This window comes from Accipiter gentilis, chromosome 4 (genome assembly GCF_929443795.1).
Source record: "Accipiter gentilis chromosome 4, bAccGen1.1, whole genome shotgun sequence".
NCBI lineage: Eukaryota > Metazoa > Chordata > Aves > Accipitriformes > Accipitridae > Astur > Astur gentilis.
Window position 1 is genome coordinate 11659068 of NC_064883.1, and position 27269 is coordinate 11686336.

General features: G+C 38.2%; 1 protein-coding gene across 1 annotated transcript in view; it reads right to left on the bottom strand.

The window, feature by feature from the left end:
- Positions 1–2493: 2493 nt before the first annotated feature.
- The window catches only part of STK31 (serine/threonine kinase 31), a 42721-nt gene continuing 17945 nt past the window's right edge, over positions 2494–27269 (bottom strand). The window contains exons 12-25 of the mRNA XM_049798915.1: positions 25346–25468; positions 20907–21086; positions 17664–17780; positions 16481–16600; positions 15834–15965; positions 14734–14835; positions 13630–13710; positions 13147–13272; positions 12285–12410; positions 11961–12047; positions 10965–11114; positions 9219–9344; positions 7173–7241; positions 2494–2685 (exon numbers count right to left, since the gene is read on the bottom strand). Coding sequence (XP_049654872.1) covers positions 2494–2685; positions 7173–7241; positions 9219–9344; positions 10965–11114; positions 11961–12047; positions 12285–12410; positions 13147–13272; positions 13630–13710; positions 14734–14835; positions 15834–15965; positions 16481–16600; positions 17664–17780; positions 20907–21086; positions 25346–25468 — 1731 coding nt within the window. The remainder of the gene's footprint in view (positions 2686–7172; positions 7242–9218; positions 9345–10964; positions 11115–11960; positions 12048–12284; positions 12411–13146; positions 13273–13629; positions 13711–14733; positions 14836–15833; positions 15966–16480; positions 16601–17663; positions 17781–20906; positions 21087–25345; positions 25469–27269) is intronic.

A 27269-nucleotide genomic window follows, 5' to 3' on the forward strand; every position in this document is an offset into this window, starting at 1 on the left:
AGGCAACTGTAGTAGCTGACTTGGGTATGATGTCCTGAGCAAAAGCCAAGACTGATACCAACACACGACTAGTGGACACCAACATGAGGAGTGCAGAGAGAACACAAGTTTGAAGAAGTAACAAAGGTAACAGTCCTCATAAAAGGAAGTTGTCAGCACCAAGACCTGGAACTGCAGGCTTTCCTGGAACTGCAGGCTTTCCTTTAGAGGCCATAAGAAGATATGAATGTCTAGGCCCATGACAGCAACTGAAGTCCTTGCTTCCCAGTGAAGCAATACTCAGCCCCTGAAGGTCCTGCATCAACATGGTCAGTCCAAGGACACTGTTCACAATTGCAGAATGCTGGTACCAAGGAAGGGTGCAGCAGGTGAGGAAGGATACAGACCGTTCCTACAGGGTCATTTCAACCTCCCTTCTCTATCCTCCAAGTACCCATCTTCTAGCCGGAAGAGATGCAGTTGAAAAAGGTGTGTCAAACTTAACAGCAGGCAGGCTACTACCAAGGGTTTGTATTCAGCTTTGGCAGGACAGCTGTGCAACATGACCCTGAACCAATCTATTTTCTTAAGGCCTCCGGCAAGTAAGAAATAAAAAGAAAGCCATGGCTACAAAATTACCATAGGGAAGGCTGAAGTAGAAACAAACAGAACTGGTGATGCTAAGACTGTAATCAACATTTAATTCAAATGGAAAGGCTGTCTCATACCCTGTCACTCATATATACCAAAAGGTTTCAAAGTTTTATTGCAGTCTGTTGTTTTGGGTTTTTTTAAAATCCATCTCACATGCTAGGTTCCACATGTAAAAATTGTATTACTTACAGCTGGTGAAGAGATTTTTGAAGAGACTGCCATTTTTTTTAATCGAGCATACACAGACACTTCTGTTTTCAAAAAATCAAGAAGGTTAGCAATTCGGGGATTTAAGAAGTACACTTTAGGTTGCATGGACTCTGGAGCAGGAAAACTGGGCAAAAATTTATTCTAATATACGTGACACAGCACAATGCAAACCACCACGTTAGTCTTCTAACCTTTATTCAGTGTTTAACATTAAAATTAAAGTTTGCCTTTTATTAACAGTGAAAGACTGCAGTCAGTATTTGGAAAGCATTCCACAAAATTGCTAAACTGTTTATTTTCATTGACAAAAACCAAGATATTATTATTCTTCTGTGATTTCTGTCATGAAAATATTTATGACACTAACAAAAAATTCTACATAAAAAAATATTTTTAACAAAGGTTTTGCTATCATCGTTTACATACACATTATAGAAATTAAAAAATAATTATCATTTAATGAAAAAAAGGATAAAGCATCTTACATGCTACTCCATATAAAACAACTAATTGGTTTAAGGATGGAAAACCAAGTCTAGTATCAGATGGGGATGTGCCAAGGTAACTCCTACCCACTGTGGACCGTATTATTGTACCTGGGGGCTCCCCAGTTCCGCTGGTGCTGCTTCTTGCCCATTAGATACTGCGTTTTCCACATTCTTCATCCAACATGCAGCCTCAATAATTCCTCTACAACATACTAGTCTGCCAACAGTGCTGTCCAAGAGCAACACCCAGAGGCTAAATATACCGCTACAGCAACTCTGCACATTTTGACCTGTTTCTTTCCAAGAAGGAAAACCTTCATAAAGATAAGCAACAATTTCCTGTAAAAATAAAGAGCTGACAAAACTCTTTCAATGGTAACATTAACAGCGAAGTATTGCAGGCAAACAAGCCTGCTCATGAAAATCACATCTTTACAGCTATTGCAAACAAGTAAGAACAGATGATATATACACACACTTATGTAGAGCAAGCATTTGCAAAAACTGCTTGTATGTGTATAGTATTTTGGTTAGCAGCAGCACTGCAAAGGAACAACTAGAAGGATGCCTGCTCTCTGGAAAGCCAGTTGTGTTTTTCAAATGCAAAAACACAGAAAAGAGGCAGGCTGCTCTCCATTTCCTTTACCAGTTGTCAAAGCAGTACTTTCCAACCCCCCACCTTATATCTTGAAGGCAGTTGCTGTGGGAACATGTTGGCTATGCGATAACAAAAAGACTCTAGCAAAAAGGTAATACCCTAGAGCATCTTTAAGAGAAACATGTTATCTGGAATCACAGCAAGAAGAGGGATAGAAAACTGGATACAAAACCAAGTCACTAAAGCTTCACCTCTAACATTTAACAAGACTATTCTCTGTAAATTTAAAGCCTATATAACGGACAAATAAGGATGACAAACTGAGAACACAATCAGTAACATCACACTTATAGCCCTAAACACTTGCTTAGAATAGAATGTACTTAGAATAAAACACAGTGAAGATTATGTAGTCACAAACCATGACTGCACCTGCCAAACCTTTTATTATTTTGAGATTCCAGATCCAGACAATGATTTCAAAACCAAACAAAAACAGACATCTCAATCAAGCACCTGATGGAAAAGTTCATCATCTATTGAGTAGGGCTTGCTCCACTCTCCTCATTTAATCACATTCTTCTTTCCATCTGTCTTCTCAGAATCATGTTCTTCACATGGCTTATACTCTTCACCTGGTTGTGGTGAAACTAGAACCGCATCAACTACAAGAAAGCAATTATGCCTCAGCACCTGCTCAGCTGTCAGTCTGTTACAGCAGAACAAATTCAGGAGAAGAGATTTAACTTTATCATCCTATAAACAGAGGGAGAATGATTTCATCAGTAAGCAAAACAAACTCAATTACAAATAACAACCAAGTATTTGATGAACACATCTTGTAAGTGCTTAGGGCCCAAAGTCCTCACAAAAGGTTGTACCATAGCATTCCAATGGTCAGCAACGTTTGACAGTCATAGTGCTCATTAACAACAAAATAAAAGCAAGCATTCAGCACTAGCTCTGTCAACCTGGTGCCAGCAGATTTCACAGAAGATTATGAGTTATTATATTTTAAAATATCAATTCACTGAACTACCATAAATTAGAGAAATACTGCAGGTGGTCTTTCTACTGAGAAGGAACAGAACAGGTGCCATTCACCTTCTACAACTTCATCTTTTAACTTCTGTCACATTGCTTTATCTCTCTACAGGAGGACAGGAGAAAAAAAGAAAACCAAAGTAATGGGCTCTAAATCAACAGCAGCTCTTTTGCTATTAACCCACCACTTACACTTAGGCTCTTTGGATTTATCAGAACGGATTACATGCCTAAACACTTAGTACATTAACAGTGCTGGACTCCATACACAAAACATAAAAACCACAGCTGCTACACATTCATAAACGTCAGCTGTTGAGTGAGGAAGAGCACACACTGGATTTCGGAAAAGGGGACTGCAAGAAAGACAATATCAAATGCTGATCTAGAAATCTAGATCACCATAACTCAATGGGAGCAGAATCTTTCCATAAGAAGGCTTGCTTGTTCACAGTCTCCAAGCCAGCAACATCTCTGGCCAGGGTCAATAAAACAGCAAAGCACAAGCTACCTGTACACCTCTCACCTCTCCCCATTTCACCTAGACAGAAGAATCACTGTAATGCAAAGGAATGTACACAAGTAGTCATAAACTTGACAAGACAGAAACAAGCAGACAATTTCCAAGTCTTCCACTAATTATCAGAGTGACTCTGGAGCATTAGTCGCTCCCAAATAATCTGAAATCTGGGGGAAAAGATGAGATCTGAAAACCATTGATCTTACAGGCATAAAGGATTGTTAAATGTTTATAAAACATTTTAAATGCTCAATAGAAAAACCTCTACTTATGAAGATCCAAATGTGCAATGAAATACAGGAGTGAACCATGTCTACACACTTCCTCTGAAAAATTAAAAGTGAAGAAAGCCTGAGCATTTAAAGAGCTTGAAAAGCTTTGTACTTGTACATTTGCATTTCATGATACTATCAAACGTATGTCAACAACAAATATATCCCCTTCTCACACTAAGGAAACTGAAAATTGATTCCACAAGGAATACTGTTGTAGGACAACATTTCATTATATGAAATCCATTTCATTGTGTTTGCTCTTATTTACCTTTTTTAAAAAAAATAATACACAAAACTGGATGCTGAAACACACTGAACACTGAAGGTTGACATGGCTAAATGAGTGGCTACAAGATCTTATCTCTAAACTTTGCTTTTCCTCAACAGTTACCTGACATTAATATCCCTGTTTTAAAGCCTAATGTTATTTTCCTGTGGCAATTTTATATTTGCTGAAAACAACAAGAATTTTATTAGTTGCAAGTGTGCAATTCCTCTGGGCACGAGACTGAGACGGGATGGAAATTACCAGCCTGTCAAGAGCCTGCAGATGGGCATGGAGATTAATTCTGAATAAGCTGATTACAGATAAAGCACTTAAAAGCAAAACAGATTTTCCCCAAGAAGTGGGACAAGGATTAACAGCCAGGGGTCTAAAAGATTCCCCAAGAAACAGCTGAAAGATATTTATTAGTATTACATTTCTCAGTAAAACCTTTATGTGTGTTCCTGTGCACTGCAGGCAGCACAGATTGCTTTCCAGCAGACTTTGGTGGTTGGTGCACATGCGTGCACACACATCCAGGATGAATCCTTAAAAACTGCCAACTATGATGTATTGATTAGGATCGTATCATCTGACAAGGTCAAAATCAAATGCTGCTTCTTTTCATCAGGGGCAAAAGTTAAAGAAACTTGCTCTTATTAAAAGCTGTAAAATTAATTAATCCCTGCTAAAAACAGTAATGGCTAAATTAATTAATTAATTTTCCGTGAGATAAAGGCAGCTGTTTGCACTTCAGAAGATACCTGCTACAGAAGAACACATAAGTATAATACCCTGAAACTGGCTGTTTAAACTTTGATTTGCATACTTCAGACCTTATTTATAAAACATTATCACAGCAGAAATTTTATGGGAAACAGAAGTGAACTAACTCCTATTTTTGATATCCCAAGAAATCTTTTCTATCTCCTTGAACAATTACGTTTCTTTTATGTATGAGACAAAGTTAGGCTTTTCAGTATCTAAGGATTATTATGCATAATGCTGAATGCCACAGACGGTTCTGAGTGAGACAGACTCTTCTGTACAAGTTTTGTGGAATATATTTAAACCCCTCTTGTTAGCCCTAATGGTGAATCATGAAGTACTGAATCTTGTTTGCTATAGTATTTTGCGTTTCATGACATTCACCTAATTTTTAATATGAAACCAAGCAACTATAATGAATGACAAGAAACACTATTTACAGGATCACCTCCCTGCTCAAATGGTGCATGTTTTATTATTTTATTTTCCATGGTAGTGTTACTCTGGCAATACTTTTGCAGAAGGACTTGGTACAGTCCTGTGCTTCATCAGTAATGCTTTCATCACTGGACAACATTGCTGAAATGAAGTTATTAAAAGACATAGTGTAGAAGGTAAGAGTCATCTAATAAAACAAGATTATTTACAGTACTGTGTTATGCAGTAATACACAAGCTACCCTGCCTAGACACTGGAAGCACTACAGCTGTGTTAGGTCTGGTACTGTATCGTAACAGTTTCTTAACCTAAACACAGTAAACAGGATACACTAAGCTTATAATCAACACAATTCTAGTAATTTAGCCCCATGCTTTAATAGTTATCTCCGCAGAGCAGGCAAATCATCAATTCACAAGTATAACCAATAAAGAGGGATTTATTATTTGCGTTTCTTTTTCCCTTGACAAAACAACCCAAATTTATCTGACCAACAGCACCTCTGCTGCTTTGTTTTCTATTTTTCTAGAAAACATTGGGATTAACCTCCAACTCTTCCCTATATTCCTTAGGAAATTCTATCCATAACCTAAGACTTCACTTAAAAGCTAAACAGTCACCCACTTGCAGGTTTTTTAATAGTGTATAGCTTTATTTAAAGAGTTTCATGGCCTCCTCAAATCTAGATAAAGCAGTAAGCTCTCACTTAAAGTAAGATCAACAGAATAAGCATGATATGAGAAGTAGTCCATACAGATTAAAAAACACAAGGGCAATCCACTCAAGGGAGATGCGAGGGACACAGCACAAGAACAAAGCAGTCAGTAACTAGACAAGCAGAAGTACAGCAAAAGATTATGAAGCAGGAACTAGTCTGGGAAGGCTAATGATTTGAAAAAGGTCCATAAACCTCCCAGTGAATTTCTTTAAACTATGTATGGAGGCATCTCTTTTGTTATTCCAACTTTTATAAGGAGGAAAAGGAATCGCCTGTAGCAAAGGTAGAAGAGGTTGAAAGCAGGCAAGAAAAAAAGGTATTAACTCCTGGCCAGAAGGCTAAAAGCTTATGGGAAAGAGAGTTACACAAGAAAATAAACCCAAGGAAAGACAAGCGCTCAGGTAAATTTGGCACACAGAGAGAAGGCCATAAAATTATCTGCTTATGACTAATATCCAAAAGATAGGGAAGTTAGCAAAGGATAGACTTCAAAGTTGGAGACCTAAGTTGGGGAACATGAAGGCACACAGCTCTACTTATTCTCAAAGAGTCACTGAGGCAATGGGCAAGGATAAGCTTCAAAAAAGGGACTGAAAATAGAGTTCAAGGTGACAACAGTTGCTGGCATACAGTAGACAGAGAACAACAGTTGAAAGAATGAAAGCAATAACACAAATTCATATCATGCAGGGTCCACTTTCATCTGTGCATTTGTTTCAGAGGCATAGGAAAGTTTGTTTCACACACAAAAAAAAACCCCAAAGCGAAGAATAAAGGGCACAGTACGCTTTTACAGCCACATTTAATTGATTAAAATAGAATTTGGCTGTTTTATTAACGCTTAAGCACTGTGCAACCGTTATGCAGAAAGACAGATGAACATATTCAACTTCCCTGACTTCAGAAAAGATAGGCTGAATCTCAATGACTTATTCCCCAAGTCTGTAACTTGGTGTCATTCAATTAATAGTTATCTGTGAAGAAGTTGCTCCTCCTGAGGTCAGAGTTAAATATTAAGAAAACTCTGGGATTTTCTACCTTCTCAAACATCATTTTATTTATGCATGCTACTTAGGATTATCCAAATAGTCAATTAAGAACGTTTTCTCAACCCAGCACTTAGAATGAAATGTTTGACTTATTAAAAAAAAAATTATTGATTAACCACCTCTAAACAAGAGCAGTCTAATCATCCTTATCTAACAATTAACATACCATGACAACCACATCTACTTCAGGTGTTCCATCTTCTTTTGTGCTGAACTCCTGGTTTTGAATGCAAAGCTGTAAATGAAAAGACACATAATGCATAACACCAGTGGGTTTTTTTTCCTTTTAGTTTAACAAAACCAAACATCAGTCGAGGACATGCCAGGTTTCACGTGAAAATGGACTGTTACAGGAAAATGGCAGGGAAAGGCTTTCTTCCTAATTTCACAGTAGGGAAAAAACATGCAAGGGGCTCAAGTTCCCCTTATGCAGAAAGAAGGGGAAAAAAATTAGTATCAAAAGAAACTTTTAGAGGTCAAAACAGACTTTTAAAAATATGACTCAAAGTCCATGTCCAAGCTGTAAGTTTAATTATATATCCTCTTTAAGAAATGCTGAGGAGTACTGTAACACACAAATACGAACCCTGTAGCCATAAACAAAGTAAAATTTCCCCAGTCTTTACTTTTGCCTAGAACCATGCCCGAGTACAACATTTTCCAAAACCCTGCCCGCAGGTTCAGCTGAAAATGCCTCTACTCTGAACAACTGCATAGACAGCAAAAGGAAACGTGTTTAGCTGGTGGTTGGCTGTTGTGACACAGATCAACAGAGAACTTGAAAAACCACTGTCTCAATTTTAGAAGTGCCATTGCTGTTTAACAAGGGAGAATGCAATTTCACATGCTCAACATGAAACCAGCAACTGTTGAACATAATACTAACACTTGACCTAGAATTTTCCATCAAATAATCAATACAACACCAAGTCCGAGCTGAAGATTAGTTGCATATGGATTAATCTGAAATTCAGCTGGCAAACTTGGATGAGGTTTCACAGAAGCATGTCAAGCTTGCTGCATCCCAAATATTCTCTTCAAGCAGAGTCAGCCACTTGTAAAACAGTCTTTTTTTTTTTACTGTTGTTTTTTTTCTTTTTACTCACTTCTACTTGTAAAAACCTTTTTTTCTAGAACAGATGAAGATCTGATTAGTGGTACTGAAAGTGTTTTAAACCATACCACATTAATAAATTATAAATATCTACGATGTTAAGCTACACTTTAGTTCATCTATTTCAGCAGAAAAATTACTTAATTTTGAGCAACTGCTTCCTAAATTAGGAATAAAACATAATGAAAAGTGACTTTTATATGAACCAGCTTCATCATCTCAGCACAGGTAACTGACAGTGGCTACCTATCAACTTGCAGTTTACATCTCTGTTAGGAAGCGGTTTTAAGATGCCACAGCACAAAAGGGATTACTGAAGCCATCACTGTACAGCTGATGGAACTGCCAGTTTTTCCTAGGAAGACCCCCATGTACCTGGAGCTCCAACTGGTACTCATTGAACCAGTTCCAACGTATCAAGTGCTCATGCAAAGTCACTGCCTGGGAACACCAGCACTTGCTGGGTAGCTTGTGGCTTTTCAGGTCTGGAAGATTTGAAGTTTTCCCATTCAGAACACATGGCACTGACACCCTGAGTTGGGGAGGCAGCAATACAGTGCCAGAAGACAAAGAAGAGATGTAGGAGATGCTATGCAACATACCACTTAACCAGGAAAGTAGATTGCTTTCTCCTCCCTGGCATAACACACACTAAGAAACAAAACACCTAATCTAAGCACTGTTGCCAGCAACAAAACATAGGACAGTCCCCATCCTTGTCTTCATCTTCCTTCTCTTGATTTGGGTAATTCCTCAAGGACAAGGTCATAAAAAAAAGAAAAAAAAAAAAGGCTCACAACGAATGAATAGGAAGTGCAGTGCAGTAAGAACTGACAATCCACAGCATGGGAAACAAAAGCATAATTTTTGTTCCTATTACTATACAAATTACATTGTATTTTTTACAGAAAAATGCACTGTGTTCTGCCCCTAATCATAACTCCCATTCGTTCTCCACTTACCACTCAGTTGAAAATGTGAACACTTATTTCACCAAAATAGTTCAAAGCAGAAGCTGGAGATAACATTCATTGCTCTTTATAAGCCTGCTACAGTTCCGTAACATTGCTAGAAACTCTCCCACAAGCCATTACATACCCAGAACAGAAGGCAGCCATAAGCATACATGTCAGAGGCTGGAGAAGCTGGCTGTCCCATTTTCAGTTCAGGAGAAACTAAGCTCAGGGTACCGACAACCATAGTGTTTGCAGCAGCACGTTGTTCCTACGGGGAAAAAAATTGTACCCATAATTTCAAGCGAGATCAACAGCACACTGAAGCAGATGCATCTCCCTCTCCCTTTTAATGTGTCAGACTTTACCATAGAGTTCTGTGCTCCATACTAGAACTATTAAGGCTTATAAGGTGGTAAAGAATACAAACTGCAAAACTTCTCAAACCGGGGGGGGGAAATCACAAATATTAAAAGACATTCAGCACTATTTTGGAGAACTCTAGTTCTGAAGTTCAGTTCTGCCAGCTTTCCTATTTTCTCTTCTCTGCCTTTCTGGTCTTCACCTGAAAATAGCTGCTTCCTCCCTCCTGGTTTCCAGCATATTTTAGGACTGTCTACTGTCAAAATAAAAGCTAGATCCTGAGTTTCTATCCCCCTCCATGACAGCAGCCAGCACCAGCTATAGCCAGACTGGAGAAGGCTACACTCCAGATCACCAAGAGTACTCAGTAACACACCAGTTACCAGCTCCACTCGTGCGTTTGTGATCATGCAGAAAGTACAAGCACTGAGCAGTACTGACATCCCTATAGAAAAGGCACAAACTGGATCCCGGCTGTGAACCATGGGTAGAACTTTACTGCTCTATCACATGGGAGCTGCTCATTTCAGCACAGCTCATAGCTGCAAGGAGCAATAAAGAGAGGGATAGTCTTCCTCAGCTTTTGCACTTTTCACAATGAAACCACGTGTGCTGAGTATGACCATTCAGAAAATTCAGCTGTCAAAAATTTTTAAGGCATCTTTCTTCAGCATGTTGAAAATTGAAATTTCTTTCAAGGGAAGCACACCTTGCTGTCCAAACATTTGACACTCTTCCTGAGATTAACAGATAATGCATTTCCAAAGCAGAAATAAAGGTTCTCAATGAAACTTACTTTTATTTATATTATGTTTATTATATTAATATAATGGCTTATTATTGTAATATATATTACTATGAAAAAATTAAATAAGCATAAAGCAGACCTCTAGCACAAAAAATTTTAGCTCAAATGAGTTTAGAAAGTCAAAAGGTTACTACAGAAGAGATACTATTATTGAAGACTTTGCTATGTAAGCACAATGAAGAGTAAGAAAATAGCTTGTGTTCTTAAAGAATATTAGATTTTCCCCAAGAACAACTATGAAATTCTTTACTACAGAAACTGAGGACTAAATCAGAAGTACATATAAATTCAAGTATATGTAGACATGTAAAATCCTGTTAATTTACCAAATACCACAATAGATTAAAACACATACTAGAACCCCATTACCTACCAAACAGAAAGGCAAAGACTTCATGAGCTTGATGAGCCCTTCAAACATGAGTTCTTACCCTCACCTCTGATGACATTGATTACCTTTAAATATACAACAGACAGCCAACAACTACTGCAACTTCTCTTTTTTGCTTAACCAGAGCCCACACTCAGCAATTCCTTTTTTCCCCTCCAAGATTAGATTGTTTAGAAAAATTTCAATAAGACTCAAACTGCTCAACCCTATTCAGAATATGAAACAGCAATCTCACTGTTAAGCACAATAAATCTTTTAAATTGCACAGTCAGCTGTCTGTTTTGATACATAATTCTGACTAAAAGTCACTAAAGGATTTTTTTTTTTACCTCTGATTTCGTGAAATCAAAGTCTCCAACAATTCCTTGTTTTCGATTCACAGCAAAAACATTATTTCCATGCAGAGATCCATGCACTATATTAGCTCCATGCAATGTTTGTAGACCTTGGGCCACTCCTTTCATCACTTTTAATGCCTCCTAATGATATAATTTGGGTGTTTATTACAAAGATAGATATGGAAAAAACAAAGCACAGTATCAAGTATGTTTCTGTCCAGAACTAAGACTTCTTATTTTCAGGTTTGTACACATTCAGAATTCATGCTACTTCTATTTTATGAAGCATCGATTAAATCCTAGTAAGATTATTATGACTTGCACAGCCAGGCAGGGCAGGGGGTGGGAAGAAAAGCCAGCAGTCACTGATTAACAAATCACTAACATGAAAAAATAGGGGGGGACAGGACGGGACATGCCACTTGGACCTTTACAAGTAGGTCCAAGTCAGCAAACAGAAGCTTCAAGTCATCAAACAGAACTAGAGAAAAGACTGTACTGGCTTCTAGCTACTGCTTCTTTGAGAAAGGATGACTATCCAAACTGCCTATACACTGTGTGGGGAGGATGGAAAAGAAAAGGAGGGGGATGAAGTGAGGGAGGAGAGATGGAAAAATAATTTAAAAAAAAAATTACACACACAGGAGTCCTCTAAAACTTCAATACAGAAGGACCTACCCCTGAACATCTAACGTGTTCAACTCCAGTACTTTTAAAATGTACTGGTAATACAGCTGAGGCATTAATTTCAATAAATGAAAAAAGTGTATCCAAGCAAAATCTTTCAGAAAGTTATAAACTGCTGCCTGACCGGATGCTAAGAATGCCAGTCAAGCTATCCTGTGCAACCCTGTACAGTCACTGTCAGCCACCAAAGGAAGTACACTGGTGAAACACCATCAGCACCATAAGATACAGCAAAACAGCAAGAGTTCAGTTCAAAAACACATCAGCTAAAATGCTGATAGTCTAAGTAGTTATACTTACTTCTAAAGTTAAAGGTGTATCAGCCTGTAAAGCTCCCAGACTTGCTCCTGGGTAGTACGGGACCATTAAATATACCAAAGGATCAGACTTCAACAACAGAAGAAGAAAAATAGACTGTTTCAAATATCAGGAGTATTGGAATTTTAACATGCATTAGATGTGTGATAAATCATTTCATTATCCTAAGCAGACAGTTTATCTAAACTCAGAAAGGAACTATTTTTCTCATTCAATACTCCAATTTAAAATATGTTAACACTTTAAGGTCCAACTGCAAGTTTTTCAGCTTAAACCAGAAATCAAGATCATCAATTTGAATCTTGCCTTGCAGAAAAGAAGGAACAACAGTTGTAATAATCCAGATCTTTCCTTCTGTTGATTCCAAGCTCTGTGATACTTGGCAACTCTTTCTATCACTTTGGCTTCTGAGCTTACATCTACAGAGTAGCCCTTAAAAACAAAACAGATACCCGACCTATTACTCCTAATGCCTGTGACATTATAGCATTAAACTTTTTTTAATTAAAGAAATGCATATTGTTAGGTGCCATCAAATAACTTCCTCTTCTGCTTAACACAAAACTCAATTCCAACTGTCACAGACTGTTCCCAAATTTTCTTATTAACTCTTAGAAAATTTGTACCAACAAAACAGGGAGCATGTCTTTAATGTGAGATTTAAATAAGCCAAGTCAAAAACAAGAAGAGTATTTACAACTACGCCTCTCATAATACTACATCCCCTCATTTCCCAGTTGCTAGCAGATTGGTAGAGAAGCAAAGCAAGGGAAAAGAAGCAGTTTCTGAAAGGTCTCAGTGAAACCATCAGGAAGACAAACCAGCATCTGCAAAAAGAGACAGGATTAATGAGCACGATAAAAGGTCCACCAGATGCCAGAAAGGACAGACAGTAGAGGGGAAGCACTATTCATTACAGCAGTCCTCAAAAGAAGCTGGGGGGAGTTGGGGGGGGGGGGGGGGGGGGAATTCAGTAAGCAACATGGAAGCAATCAAAGGAAAACAATGCTTCATGTTCTACAGGCCCCAACAAAAAAAAATCTGCCATCAGAAAAGACCTGTTAAACACAGGGATATGAAAGGAACAGCAAAGTTCACTAAGAATCAGCACGTTAATAAGCCAAGGCCTCACCTACAATGCTAACTTGAAAGCCAGTGCCAACATTACCTTTAAAAGAACCTTCTGGCCCTGAATTTCCGAACACACTAAAGGTCGCTTTGTGCTCAGTTCCTTCATGGGCTCAGCATCCAAAAGGTCGCGCTCCAGGCTGTATGTCAGAAGTCCGCCAGAGTTCTGAGGCACATGCACACACAGATATCCAGGGTAAGCGCATGGCATTTAACAGCTGCTAAGATTCAGAGGCTTTGACTCCCTCTCCTCAATCAACTTAGCAGAGCACAAAATCAGTTGGGACATGTTAAAAAGTTAACAGCACCTGTTATGAAGAGGCTGGTCATGATGAGGCAGCTAATGAAATGCATTCCTTGAACATCTCCCAGAAGAGGGGTAGAAGGAGGAAGACCACAACAAACAACGCTCAGCATGTGTCCCCCAAATAGACACAAACTGTGCAGAGCATTGTTGGTGCAGAGTCTTGATAGTGCCTGAAACAATTAACTGACAGTGCATTCAAACACAATCTCTGCTTACCATAAAGTTTAGGATTCCTGCTTCTGGATAAAGAAGTGGTAATTCAGGGAACCATTTCTGTACCAAATGTGTAAGCTTCTCCTAAATGAAGGAAACAAGGCCCAAAGTTTCAGGTCACTGGTTTCTGACATATAAATATACACTGACATTAGCAATGTATACCCAGGACATTCAAATGTAGGTTGACCATGACTGCATCTCCTTCAACAACATCATTCAAAGTAACATTGCCATTTGCTTTAAAACAAACAAACAAAACCCCCAAAAACCACACCACCCAAACAAACACCACTCCCACCCCCCAAAAAAAAACCAAAACAAATGAAAACCAACACACACAACATGAATACAGGAGTTCAATATGGACAGATTTTTTAAATCTGAGGGTGGGTAGTGTTAAGGCTCCAAACAGCTCATGCACTATCACAGGAAACATTTCATCTTTTCTACAAGAGGCATTAGTAGACCTAAACAAAGGAAAACTACTTCACTACGCATAAGTGGAAGATAGAAGTCAAGTAGTAGCACAGACCAGGCCAGCATCTCATGCACCTCCTACACAGCTGTAATGCTGCAAGGTAATTATTACACACAAGTGCTACATCTACAGAGGTAGGTATATCACCACAAATTCTGGTGCCCTTCTACTTACTCACAAGGCAATGGTTTCTGATTCTTCCTTCCACATACACAACAAAGAAAGGGTGATCTCCTTCACTTCAGGATAAAAGCCTGCTTTAAACTAATCATAAGGAAACAGTTCCCCTTCTTGCAAGAAATACACTCTTTTTTTCAGCAACTGAGCTTATGCTTTCACCTGCAGCTCTCCTGGGTTGAGAGCTACAGCTTACATTTTTTTCTCACCTCACTCCCTTATGGAGGGGGGAAGGGGAGGAAGGCCTGAAGAAACTATGTTCAAATAGGGATAAAATTGATCACCCTCCATGCTTTCTCCCATAGGTTTCACCAAAAAAGGACCATCTTAACATTCAACACTATAAAAATCACATTTTATGTTTTACCCAGAGCACACATTAAAACAACTGAAATGTAGAGGTGCCTCATACAGGTTTGGTTTAGCTGCCTAAGTAGTTTAATACTTACATATTCTTCTTGTTCCTTGGATATTCCCTGAAGAACCCTATTTCGCAGATCAGCAATTTCCTCTTTTATTCTTGTCATTTCGAACTCACTGTAATCATCAGACTGCATTAGGAATAACAAAGTTAGCATATAATTCTCATTCTGCTATTATACCAAACAATGGTAACCTACTATATCAGGATTAAAAAACTTCGATATCACAGTTCCAGAGTTGAACATATTCTCAAATGCATATTGTACTCAGTCTCCTTCCTGGAAACACAACAGAATCTCTTAAAATCTAATCACAGGGAAAGTTGTTCTCTTTATTTATGTGACAGACCAAACATTCTAACCCTATGCCTACTTGTTTCCTAAAAAAAGAGATTATTTTTTTATTATTAGTTGATCACATATAATCTTAACAGCAACATAATTCATCTACCAGCAATGCCAGTTCCATAATTCATTCACTTTTTTCTCCCATAAGCAGGAATTTTCCTCATGTCACCTCATTATTCAAGAACCCTTTTCCCAATGGGTTTCATTAGCGTGTCTCATTTTAAATCTCTCTTGGAAGCTTACTGCCCCTGTACAATGCTTACAGAGAAACACATGCAGGTTCTTTTTTCTCCTTAAGCATCATCAGATTAATTAATGTACAATCAAACAAACAGCACTGAAGCTGCGGTAGTATGTACATTCTTTGGACTTCTCTGAAGGGAACAGACATTGACTTCTGTCACCAAAGGAGAGGTACACCATTAAAGTAAAAACTTAAGGTAATCACACAACCAGCACAGTAAAAACAGCTGGACAAAACTGTTCATGCTGTGAACAGCAACCACCACCAGAGGGACTTAGTTAAAAGCACAGTGCCATGACTGGGGACTGAAACAGAGAAGTGGCTATGTACTGACTTTTTTTTTTTTTTTAAAAAAACATTCAGGCTTGGTCTCAGGGGCCTCCAAAACTTCCACAGTTAAAAGCAAAATTCAGGTCAGAAAAACACAAACTGTTCTATATAGTTACTACTTACTTAGAATAACCAGAATTAATATTTCTAAACCAATTTAAAAAAAATAACTGACAAAACCACCAACACTGTAACATTTTCATACTTCCTCAAAGTTGTTCTTTTCAACCAGCTTCCACCTTAACTGGGCCTTTAAGCTTTTCACAGTTTTCTTAATTAACAATAAGTTGTTAATATCAGGTCTTCTATTGAGCCATTCCTCAGCCTGTTTCTTGAACTAGGACAAAAAAGGAAAAAAAACAAAAAACACACAAAAAAACCAAACACAAAAAACCATCAGAATGTGTTCAAGCGTTCTATTTTAATATCCTTTAGTCCAATGCAGTAGAGAAACTGCCTGAAGCCTATTTCAATTCAGCTTTTCAGGGTCTTTCCCCACAGAAGAGGGGTTTTATTGTGTTTCATTTTAATTACTTTAACAACCTTCTGGAAAAACAACATCCTGCTTAAAGCTCAATCCCCTTAGGTTACATACTACTGATTTGTAATGAATCCAGAGATTCCAGCTTCCACAACTTCGTTTTTTTAAAAACTATCTTTGTATTTAAATGAAATTAAGCATTGGCTGAGGTAATGCACAACTGCAATTCTTTAGGCTTAACCCAACCAATCTCTCATCACCAATATACTCCTAGAATTTCCTTATAAAAAGAGGATACCTTTCAAAAAGAAATTATGTCAGAAAGGATTACTAGTATAGATCAGTGTGACAGAAATAAGGCATAAACTCACCTCAACACTGGCCAAGTATCTGTTCTTTATGACAGTGATCATACTTTGCTCCTGACAAACTTTATGTATAACTTTATTGTAAGTACTCATAATTATTCCCTTCTCCGTTTCATCATACTCCTGGATTGAATTACACAGAGGGAGATTAAAGATAGAGAGTTCTTCATTTATGCACACCAATGTTTAAGATCTAAAACTTTCACTAAGAAATTCCATTGTTAATGGCAAAAATAATTTATCAGATGTTTCTCTCTCTTCTTAAAGAGATTCTAAAAGGGAAGTTAGCAAGTCTAAGAGTTCATCCAATAGTTTCAACAGAATAAAACTGATTAGCACTTCTATGCAGAAGTCCAATTTCATATTCCATGTGCTATGAAAGCATTTTTTTTTTAAGAATAGCACAGTCAAATAGATATGAGACATTAAAGCATGCAACCATTCTTCTAAACGAGTCACTGGTTCTATCACAGAGAGCAGTCACAAGCACACTAAACTACTGGTTTTTTGTTAGTATGATGCTGTATCAAAGAACAGGTTCAACTTCTGCTGACATGACCATCCTCTGGCACAGTAGGGACTGGACTCGCATTGTAGAGACAATGCAAGTACCTCAGAGTTAGCAATAGAGAATGGAGGAAATGCTTATCAGAAAAGGTAAATAACTGGGAAAAAGGCTAACACAAGCATAAAAAAAGATTACCAGTAAGGCAAGAACACTTGTCCCATGGAAAATGAAAGTGATTAAAAACTAATAATCTCTTAAAAACTGAAAAAAGTAAATTTATCCATACACATTCACGCCAAGAGGCAATCCCATTATTTTAAACATAAACTTACTTTTGATCACCTGTATTTTCAACACAGGCACCAAAACTCAGTACAGTTCAAAAAGCTACTCTGCACATAATGGGGGAAGAACCAGTTTTCCCAGTATTTCTGTTAAGCTAGTCATATGTAAGCTAAGTTCCAGTAACCCAAAGCTGTCCTCTGCCTGTTACCTGGAAAACACATTCTTTTCTGTCTGGAAAGCAACCTGAGTGACTTTCTATCACATCTCCACAGAAAAAGATGCTGCCTTGTAGCAAATAAACTCATCCGATACATTAAGAAAAGCTTTAAACTGAAATCAAAGATGTATAAAATATATAGAAGTCATGACACAGTAGGCATGACTAGAACTTACATGTAAGTCAGTATCCAGTTCTTCACAAATAGCCAACTCAACCTTTTTGAGAATTTCATCCAGATTGCCAACCACTTCCTCTAAATCTGAAGACGCTTCTGACATCAGGTCAAAACACTTCAAAGAGAGGCGAGGGGGGGGGGGGGGGAAAGTCAGCCTTGCAATCGAAAGTAAGAAGTTAGCAAGCAGACAGCAAAAAAAAAAAAAAGCAAGAAATACAAAGAGTTAGCACAACTGGAAGCCTAATCAGGATTTGTGTCATATCTCACCTTTAAGTGCCTCACACTTCAGTGATATAATGACTTCTATAACTAAGATTCACCAGGCAAGAAGAAAGTTGATTCTTACCTTAATCGCGTTTCATTTTCCTAATCTCATTTTGATTTTTTACCAAAAATGGAACAGTTGAAGAATCCCAATCCTTCTCCTATTGAGTTTCATGTCAAAAATCAACATGTGTGCTGCCCACACAGTGATACACAAGACGCTCAATCTGGCACTTTCACTGTCAAGTGGGCTTTCCATTCCTATACAGTACTACCCGAGATAAAGAAACATCCTGGAATCTATTTTGCAGTTTATCAAGTGTGAAATAAGGTTAAAGATTTCTCCAGGAAACACTATGTGTTTTCAGAGAAGTCAGGAATAACTTAGCTTCAAGAGAGAAGATACAGAAGGTGCCTGTCGTGGTTTAACCCCTGCCAGCAACTAAGGACCACGCAGCTGCTCACTCATTCCCCCCCATCCAGTGGGATGGGGGAGAAAATCGGGAAAAAAGTAGTAAAACTCCTGGGTTGAGATAAGAACGGTTTAATAGAACAGAAAAGAAGAAACTAATAATGATAATGATAACACTAATAAAATGACAACAGTAGTAATAAAAGGATTGGAATGTACAAATGATGTGCAGGGCAATTGCTCACCACCTGCCAATTGACACCCAGTTAGTCCCCGAGTGGTGATTCCCTGCCCCCCCATTTCCCAGTTCCTATACTAGATGGGACGTCACATGGTATGGAATACACCGTTGGCCAATTTGGGTCAGGTGCCCTGGTTTTGTCCTGTGCCAACTTCTCGTGCCCTGGCTGGGCAGGAGAAGCTGAAAAATCCTTGACTTTAGTCTAAACACTACTGAGCAACAACTGAAAACATCAGTGTTATCAACATTCTTTGCATACTGAACTCAAAACATAGCACTGTACCACCTACTAGGAAGACAGTTAACTCTATCCCAGCTGAAACCAGGACAGTGCCAGAGAAAAATCAGTAGGATAAGCTTATAATTACATTGCATGTTGTTTTCAGCAAAGTTTTATTACTCATATCTGCAGAAGAAGAGATATTACACTGGCAACCAGAACTACAATGAAAATATGGTCCTGTATTTAACATGCACAATACGCAGTCGTAATAGAAACCTGCAAGCTCCACCTTGTTCACTTACCTATCAAGCATGTGTATTCCACTAAAGATTGTGACAATATTTTATTGCCTTAACCTTAAAGGAACTAAAAATAAAAACATTAACAGTGCAAGTTCAAACAGTATGTTGCTCCCCAAAGCCTGGAGTTGCATACGGGAAAGGAGCCATCCAGTCTCTGAAAATTTCCTAGCCTGTCATTGACCCATTTCCTATTGTAGATTCTGATTGATGCTACATGAGATTAATTTGCATTCAGAAAGAGAGGAAGAGGAGTATCTATTTAAAATAAAGGGAAGGGAAACACTTCAAAGAAGCATTTCCTCTACACGATTGCTCACACTTTTTCTTAAAAAAGGAGGTAGAACTTAAATTGCAACAGAATAATTGCATATCAAAAGCTGAAATGGTTAAATGATGGATAAATGAAAATTTCTTCCTTGGTCTACCCAGCAGCACTTTACCAACCCATGCCAAAAGTCTGTACATTTCCTGTGTCTCTGAAGTGTTTGCAGAAAAGTTCAGATTTGAAACAGGTAAACCAAAGCTCATCACTACACTAACAAACTTTAGTCACTTTCATACATGCAAAATAGCACTCTGAATTGCACCCAGCAATCACAGAAACCCACCTGCCAGTTTGTTTGCCCCCTCTAATAACTGACATGATCATAAACATCTGCAATTATACTCATCAACATTATACTGCACATGACATGCACCAAGTCTACACTACTGCTGAACAGCATTTACCATCAGGTCAAGGAACACCATCACTCATAACAGCATCTGGCCACAGTAAGTGCTCTGGGTACAATGAAATGCAAGGGCAGAAAACCTATTCACTATGAAAGCGCATGGCCCTTGTGGATTATGTACAATTCACATGGGCAGGAAGGTTATGCTGACACAAACTGAGAACATTTACACACAAGTGCAGCAACATGAAGGATGCTGGGCCTACAGGAATGGAGAGGGAGCAGCTTACAGTCTTTCCAGAAAGATTAAGAATCCTAAACTGAGCAGGAACATAGATATTAAGCACAGAGTCAGGAAAGCTGCAAAGTTACCTCCCTACTTTGCACTTTCACTACAAGCAGAACTCAATGGATGGTAACCCACTTTCACCATCCATCTCCTTTTAAGACAAATAACACACACTCAACTTCAGTGCTCCAAACCTCCTACAACTCAGACAGAAAGACAGAACATCAGAATGGTATTCCAGAAAATATTGCAGGACATGCAAATAGAAGTGGACAATTTATTTGCATAAACTCTCCAAATTCAGCATTTCAATGAGGGAAAAAAACCCTAAAACTATTATATATTTGTCTGCAACTTGTACCTAGATCATGTCCAGTCAGGTTGGCTTATTCTTTGCAGTGATCTTTCATCACCTCTGTCAGCAGCATTTATGAACTAGAACCTTTTAAAATCTGAAGTCCTTCCATCCAAAGGCCACTTCAAAGGACTAATTAAAGCATTTCAGTCACAAAATGAACAGACAGAGCACACCCATACAAAAGTTATACTTGCATAAAAGTACTGATCTTTACACAAAAGATGTCCTTTCACAAGAAAGCATAAACTCTGGCTCACCACAAAGGTACACTAAGAATACAGGTAAATTAACATTGTGTTCCTCAACACATTACCCTTCCCTCTGTATTGAGGCACTGTCATTTAAAGCCACTGTTAATAGGCACAATCTCCCTGCCATAGCTAGTTGTCCCTACTAATGCCTACTCCTCACAAGCTTGGTTAGACAGTGTCATACTTCATCTTTTTCACCAACAGGAAAAATTGACTGTTCACCTTACCTTTACAATGCCACTGAACCAGTCAGCAAGAATTTGCAGAGCTGTGTCCGTATCATTTCTGACACAAATTAACTTCTTCATTTTAACATTCTTCCACTTAAAGAACTGTTGAAATATCTCCTCAGAGTCATCTGCTTCAGAACCTTGACCATACACCATCTCCAGTGAAGCAGACAGTTCCTGTGCATTGAGTGAATCAAACAAAACCACGTTTGCAATCCAGGAGAATTTTGCGACCATATAATATCTATAACAATCAAGATATTTAACACAGAAAAAGTTCGCACTACCTGCTGTCATAAAATTATTTCTACTATGAAAGCCTTTTTCCATATCCAGTGAAGTATATTTTATATCCACTTTCCTCTCAGATCTAGTAGCAGTATGTCTACCAGAAAATGCAATGCAGAAAAGGATCTCACACAGAGATAATAGTGTCTGATTTTTCCCTTCAAAATATGGAAGGAAAAGACAGCGCAAAAAGCTTAACAGCTCCTAAGAATTCATTTGTATTCTAGTTTCTTCTTCCCTACTGATTGGACTTTAAAGTCATACTCATCAGAATAAAGAACAAAATAGGGTTCAATTTATAATGCTCCTCATAGGACTGCTCAAATTCAGAAAACAAAGTGAACTTGTACTAGGAAACAAGGTGAGCAGCCAGACACCCAAGGAATGCTTCTGGACTGATCCCTCCCTTCAAAAGTCACTAGTCAAATCTCTTCTGATGCACCTTCGTCATGACACTGATGCCCAGATGGAACAGCAATTACCTACATGCCTGATACCTGAAGGCCCTCTGAAACGAGTTTTACAGTCTGGAAACTTCTGTTTCTATCTTAAAGCCAAGTATCCCGCAAGTATATGAAGCATAAAGTCTACCTCCTTTTGACTTGTATCGGAAAAGAAACTGAAGAGCTGCACATAAAGGAAAGGCATTGAGGCTAAAGCTCAGGGCAAGCAGAAATCACTTTTAAACAAAGGGCAGTCTGTCAAATGACCTGAAGAATAAGCAGGGAGGAATGTATCAGTCAAGTACCAGTGGAGACAACATCCTGACAGAAAGCAGCCTTCCTTGCACCTGGGTAGAAAGTCCCATGATGAAAAATACTTGAGAGCTAAATTAGTGCTTGCAGGCAATTTGCTGTAGTTCAAACGAGAAAATTCTCCCTGAACAGTGGGATTTGACTGGATAAACCTGTGCTTTCATAATAAATAGCATCCTTAAGCTTTCAAAATCCATCATTTTACTTACCCACATCATTCCTGACAAGATGACTAACGAAACCCCGAGAAAGGCTACTAACAGTTTGCTTATACACAGTGTTTCACTTTTTTTCTTTTGTCAGATCCCAGAACATTTGAGTTAAATACCACAGACCTTCCCAAACAACACCTAGGTCACATAGATGAAGAAAAACACCAAAACACCTCTCTCTCCTCCTCTCGAGAGAGGTTTTCATCTTTGCATCCCTTCAGATGCAACAGCCAATACCATGGAAAAAGCAATATGACAGAACTTAAAGTCACTTGTCAGGAAGCAGCAGCAATGGCCTCCCCTTGCCAAGGACTGCAGGTAGTGCAGAGGTGAAGAAGTGAGCTTGACCAATTTTGTAGAACTACACATGATGATGCCACAACCAGGCCCCAGCTCCACAGACACAGCACAGCAAAAGTTCAGATTGGGGCCAAAAGCATAACAATTTCCTCACATTATAACTAACTAGTGACACATACACCCCCTCACACAAAAAAAAAAAAACACCAACCCAAAACAAACAACAGCAACAAAAAAAAAAAAAAAAAAACCCCAACCAAACAGTATCTTATGAAAATTGTAAAACCACTTTGATAACAACTGTTACTACAATGAACAGCATTCATTCAGTACAACAGATTGTTTAAAACAGCAATTTCCAACCGAGCCAAGTGACATGAGCTTTGTACAAATATGCTTGTCTATAAGTAAATACAAGAAGGAAGTTCATGCTAAATTTATGGAGGCTATTTAAATCACTTAAGTGCACAACAGATTTTTCTTGTATTTTTTTTAAACAGCTGGAACTTAACACACCAGGATACACATGGATAGAAAATAGCATGGCAAGGCTTTGAAGCCAAGTTCAAATGGAACAGTCTGAAGGAGGGAGAAAAAAAATCATCCCATTTAACAGCAGCCAGAAGTGGGTAATAGAGCTGAGAAAAGTGCTCAGTAACAGTTTCATATCCAATATCACACTCTGTTTACAAAAATAATAGCACTAGTCACACCAGAAGAGTATCTGCATGCATTCCATCAGGCTGTCCTCAATGAAAGAATCCTGTAAGTTACATCCTATTTCTTCCCATTTCTTTTTCATAATACAAACACACTTCCCTAAAACATTAGCAACTTCACCAGCATATGGATACAGAAGCAGGCTCCAGAAGGATAACAAGTTACCATATGAAGACAGCTCAGTGGTATACAAGAACTTATCCCAGTTGCTATTTCTAAGCTCCATAATTCAAAGGGAGCAGAACAAGCTACTACACACTATCCATGGGGCAGAGGAAACATGCTTACAGACAGTTAACACAGAACAGCTGACCAACTCTTCAGCTCACACCCTAGCTTGCTTTAGAGTAACTTATGTGTATGCCCACACTCTCAGCTTTCCTCTTCACCAATGCAGTATTATCACTTGGAAAGCATAGTGCTCACTGTTTATTTCGGTCCTAGCCAGTTGGACCAACTGGAGCTGAAGCTGTTTGAATTTGCCTGTAGTTGAGGCCAACAACAATTCTCACCAGAAGGTATAAAACATAAGCCAGAAGAGACGCATGATGCAGAAGAGAGGTTTGCAATACAAAGCCTCAGTGAGAGGGGCATTAGATCCCAAGCTCCTGTTCTGAGAGACAGTGGAGAAATACTTGTTCTCTAGGACAGCACAGCATGACCTCTTCAGCTCTTTAAAACTGCAACCAAGGTTCTCGCTGATACTTTGTAAAAACTTATTTCTGTTTCCCTGCGTCGGAAAACTGTTTCAATCTTCTAGCTCCTAATACAAGGGAGGACCATAAACACAGTTAAGCTAAAGCCCAAAATTCACTTAACACACCTAGCAGCATTTCAGTACCCCTTCAAGTATTTTCAAAACACTATTAAAATTTCACTGCAGTGCAATTATCTAGAAGATGCTTAATGCCTACCACCTAGTGGATTAGCACAGCATAACCCTTAAACACACACCAAAAAAAAAAAAAAAACCACCAAAAAACCAAACCCCAAAACCAACCACAAAACAGAACCCCTCTGACGCCAACACCACACCATGACTTTCTTCTGTCTGAAGGAGCAGGATCCACACAGGGCCTCCAGTGATAGAAAGTCATGAAATGCCAACCATCCAACCTCTTTTTGAATTAAGACACCAATCTGCATATCAGACCAGAACCAAGAAATAAGTGTATCAAAACATTTTTTTGAATGGCATTGAAAAATAATTCCATTAGAAATTGAGTAAGTAATTCCATGAAAATTTGAAAGCTTCAATTTATTAATGCTGCTCCAACCTTAAACAAACTTATGTGCAGCCTGTAATCTTGGTAATTTTTCATAAGAACAGAATTTTATACATGTATGGATGAATAGATCTCTGGAATTTGTACAGACAAGCTGTCAAACTACTGCCAAACTTTTTCCCCTCTCCACACACACTTGCACAGTCAAAACAAAACCAAGTACTATTTCTGAAGTTAAAAAGAAGAAAAGAAATTATTTCTAATAGCAAAGGCCAGTAACACCAGCTCAGTAATATTTCTGTGGGTAAAGTCCTCTTCAAAAGTTCTCACTGCCTCTACAGAGCCTATTTCCCCATCTACTTCCCCACCTTCTTATGTTGGGTTGACTGAGAGGGAGAGGGACTCTTGCTATAAACATATGCTTCTGTGGTGTTTAACTCTCACCTTAAAAAAAAAAAAAAAAAAAAAAGCTTAAAACATTTTACACTTTGCTACACTAGTCCAAACTACACAGCCACCTTAACAGAAAGGGCTAGGAAAGCATATCATCCAACCATAAAACCCACCACCACAATTTGCAGGACAACTGCATTTAATTTTTAATTGTAGGTTCTCTCTTTAACGCCTGTCTTCTGCTAAATATTCTGTGCTTAGTGAAGTCTTTTTAGTCACCAAACACAGTACCATCAGAGAAAAGCTGTTGCTCAAATCCAGGATCTAGATAATGATTTCCCTAGAAACAAAACATCTAGGAGACCAGGATCACAAGTAACACCGAGAACTACGTGTCAGATGTACAATTTAACTTGGAAGTATTATCTAAAGCTTCATCTGCTGCTGTCGGGGTCTCCAACTATAAAACATGTAACATTTAAGAAACACCCTCCACAGATTCTCTGTTTCAGAATCAATACTGATAAAAGCAACCTCCTTACCTGTAACGTTCTTGAGCGCTCAGAGAGGGGCAACTGATCCACTTCCAAAATTAATTCTTCCACCGCTGAATACAAGTTCTGCTGCACCTCATCCCTCTTGGTAATCAGTTCATCTCTTTCATCCTACACAGAAAGAAAAGCAAGTCAGCAACTCACACCCAAACGCCACATATACAATGTGGAAAGTGATACAAAAAAGCGTTTTAATCCTTGCAAAGTATGAATAACACAACACATGCCTGACTAGGGATGAGTGAAAAAACAAATTTTGGTTTTAAACTCTACTCCTATGACATGACCACCTTGCACAAATATAGCATCCTTTACAGTGTAAAAATATGACATTATCAGACAACTGAAGAAACAGTTTCTGCATGACTGTTGATAACAATGGGAGTCCTAACAGCCCCTGTAAACTTAAAATGTCCTTGTTGTCCTGCAGTTTTTGATTGTACTACAGAAATTAGAATTTGGATTATCCACACTTACATACATGCCAAATTACATCCACAAAGTCAGATTACAAAAGATTTCTTGCTGGAGAAGAATATTCTAGAATTTAAAAAAAAAAAAAAACAAAAAAAACAAAAAAAAAAACACTTTACCAATTTTTTCCTTTCCTTCTAGCAGGAAAGACAGGTGACTTGTAAACTCCCTACTGATTATCTGCAGTAAGATCATCAAACTAAAAATAATTTTCTAGAAAACAAAAACAAAGTTTCCCTTGGATGACTGGCAGGGTTAGTTCTGCTAATGAGAAAGTAACCCCACATTCATAACAGACAAGGTACCTAACAGACTCACCAAACCCAAACCTCTCAAAATGGATGAAGGAAGTTAAAAATCTATACTCAGAAGCACGTTTGCAGTGTTCTTTTCAGTAATTTAACTCAACATGCCCACAGAAATATGAAAATATATATGTGAACATGGAAGACCAAAACTACAGCTTTACAGACCTGCTGTAAATTGTTGCTATTTCCTTCTATATCCATCTTCAAATATAAAAAAGTAAAATGATTGAAGGAGCTATAACATGCCATCCCGACACATGTTCCCCTCCCCACCCTGACCCCCATTTCCATTTAAAGAAATGGAAAACAACGGAAGAGTTAACCATGGCACTAATACCAGTTTCACATGGCGCCAAAGAGAAGTCAAATGAACACTTCCTATTAACAAGCAATATAGAATATAAATGTATCTGTAATATAAATATGTATACACAAACACAGGTTCAAGAGTGTTTTTAAATTTACATTATCCAGTGAAATCTTAGAAGTTGACTTCATCGGGAGTTTCTAAGTATCCACAGAAGATAGACTAGAAACCTTTTGCCTGTAACAGACAAGGACAGGAGATCCCATGGTTGGAAACGGATAGGTGGACAAACTCCAGCTAAAAGTAAAATCCCAAGTTGTAGCATACACTGCTTTAAAACTTACATTAGCAATTGAACAGATGTCGTCATTCAGGCAAACATTAGTGGGCTGGATAATAAAAATCACTGGATTAAGTTCTATTATAAAAGGTGAAAACAACATACTGATTCAGCACTTAGAAGCATGAAACAACAACAAAAAGATTTAACAGGCAGTTCTGCACTTCTTGGGCATCTTGGGTAACCAAAAACACACAATTTTTACAGACTTCCTGCTGGTTTTCCTGCATGAGACAGGATTTAGTTTGTAAAAGAATACTGTAACACACTGCATAAAAAGGATTAAGGACCCCTTGTCATAAAGAACACCTTTCAAGACAAGATTTCTGCAGAATATTAGTTTAAAATCTAGAGCGATGGAGACGTAATGTAGTAGAAGATTCAGCCAGGCAACCAAACTCCAATTAATACCAGGTTCAAGCAGTAGAATAAATTTAATAGTCCACACATGACTAAATGACAATCCAGGAACTCAACAGACAG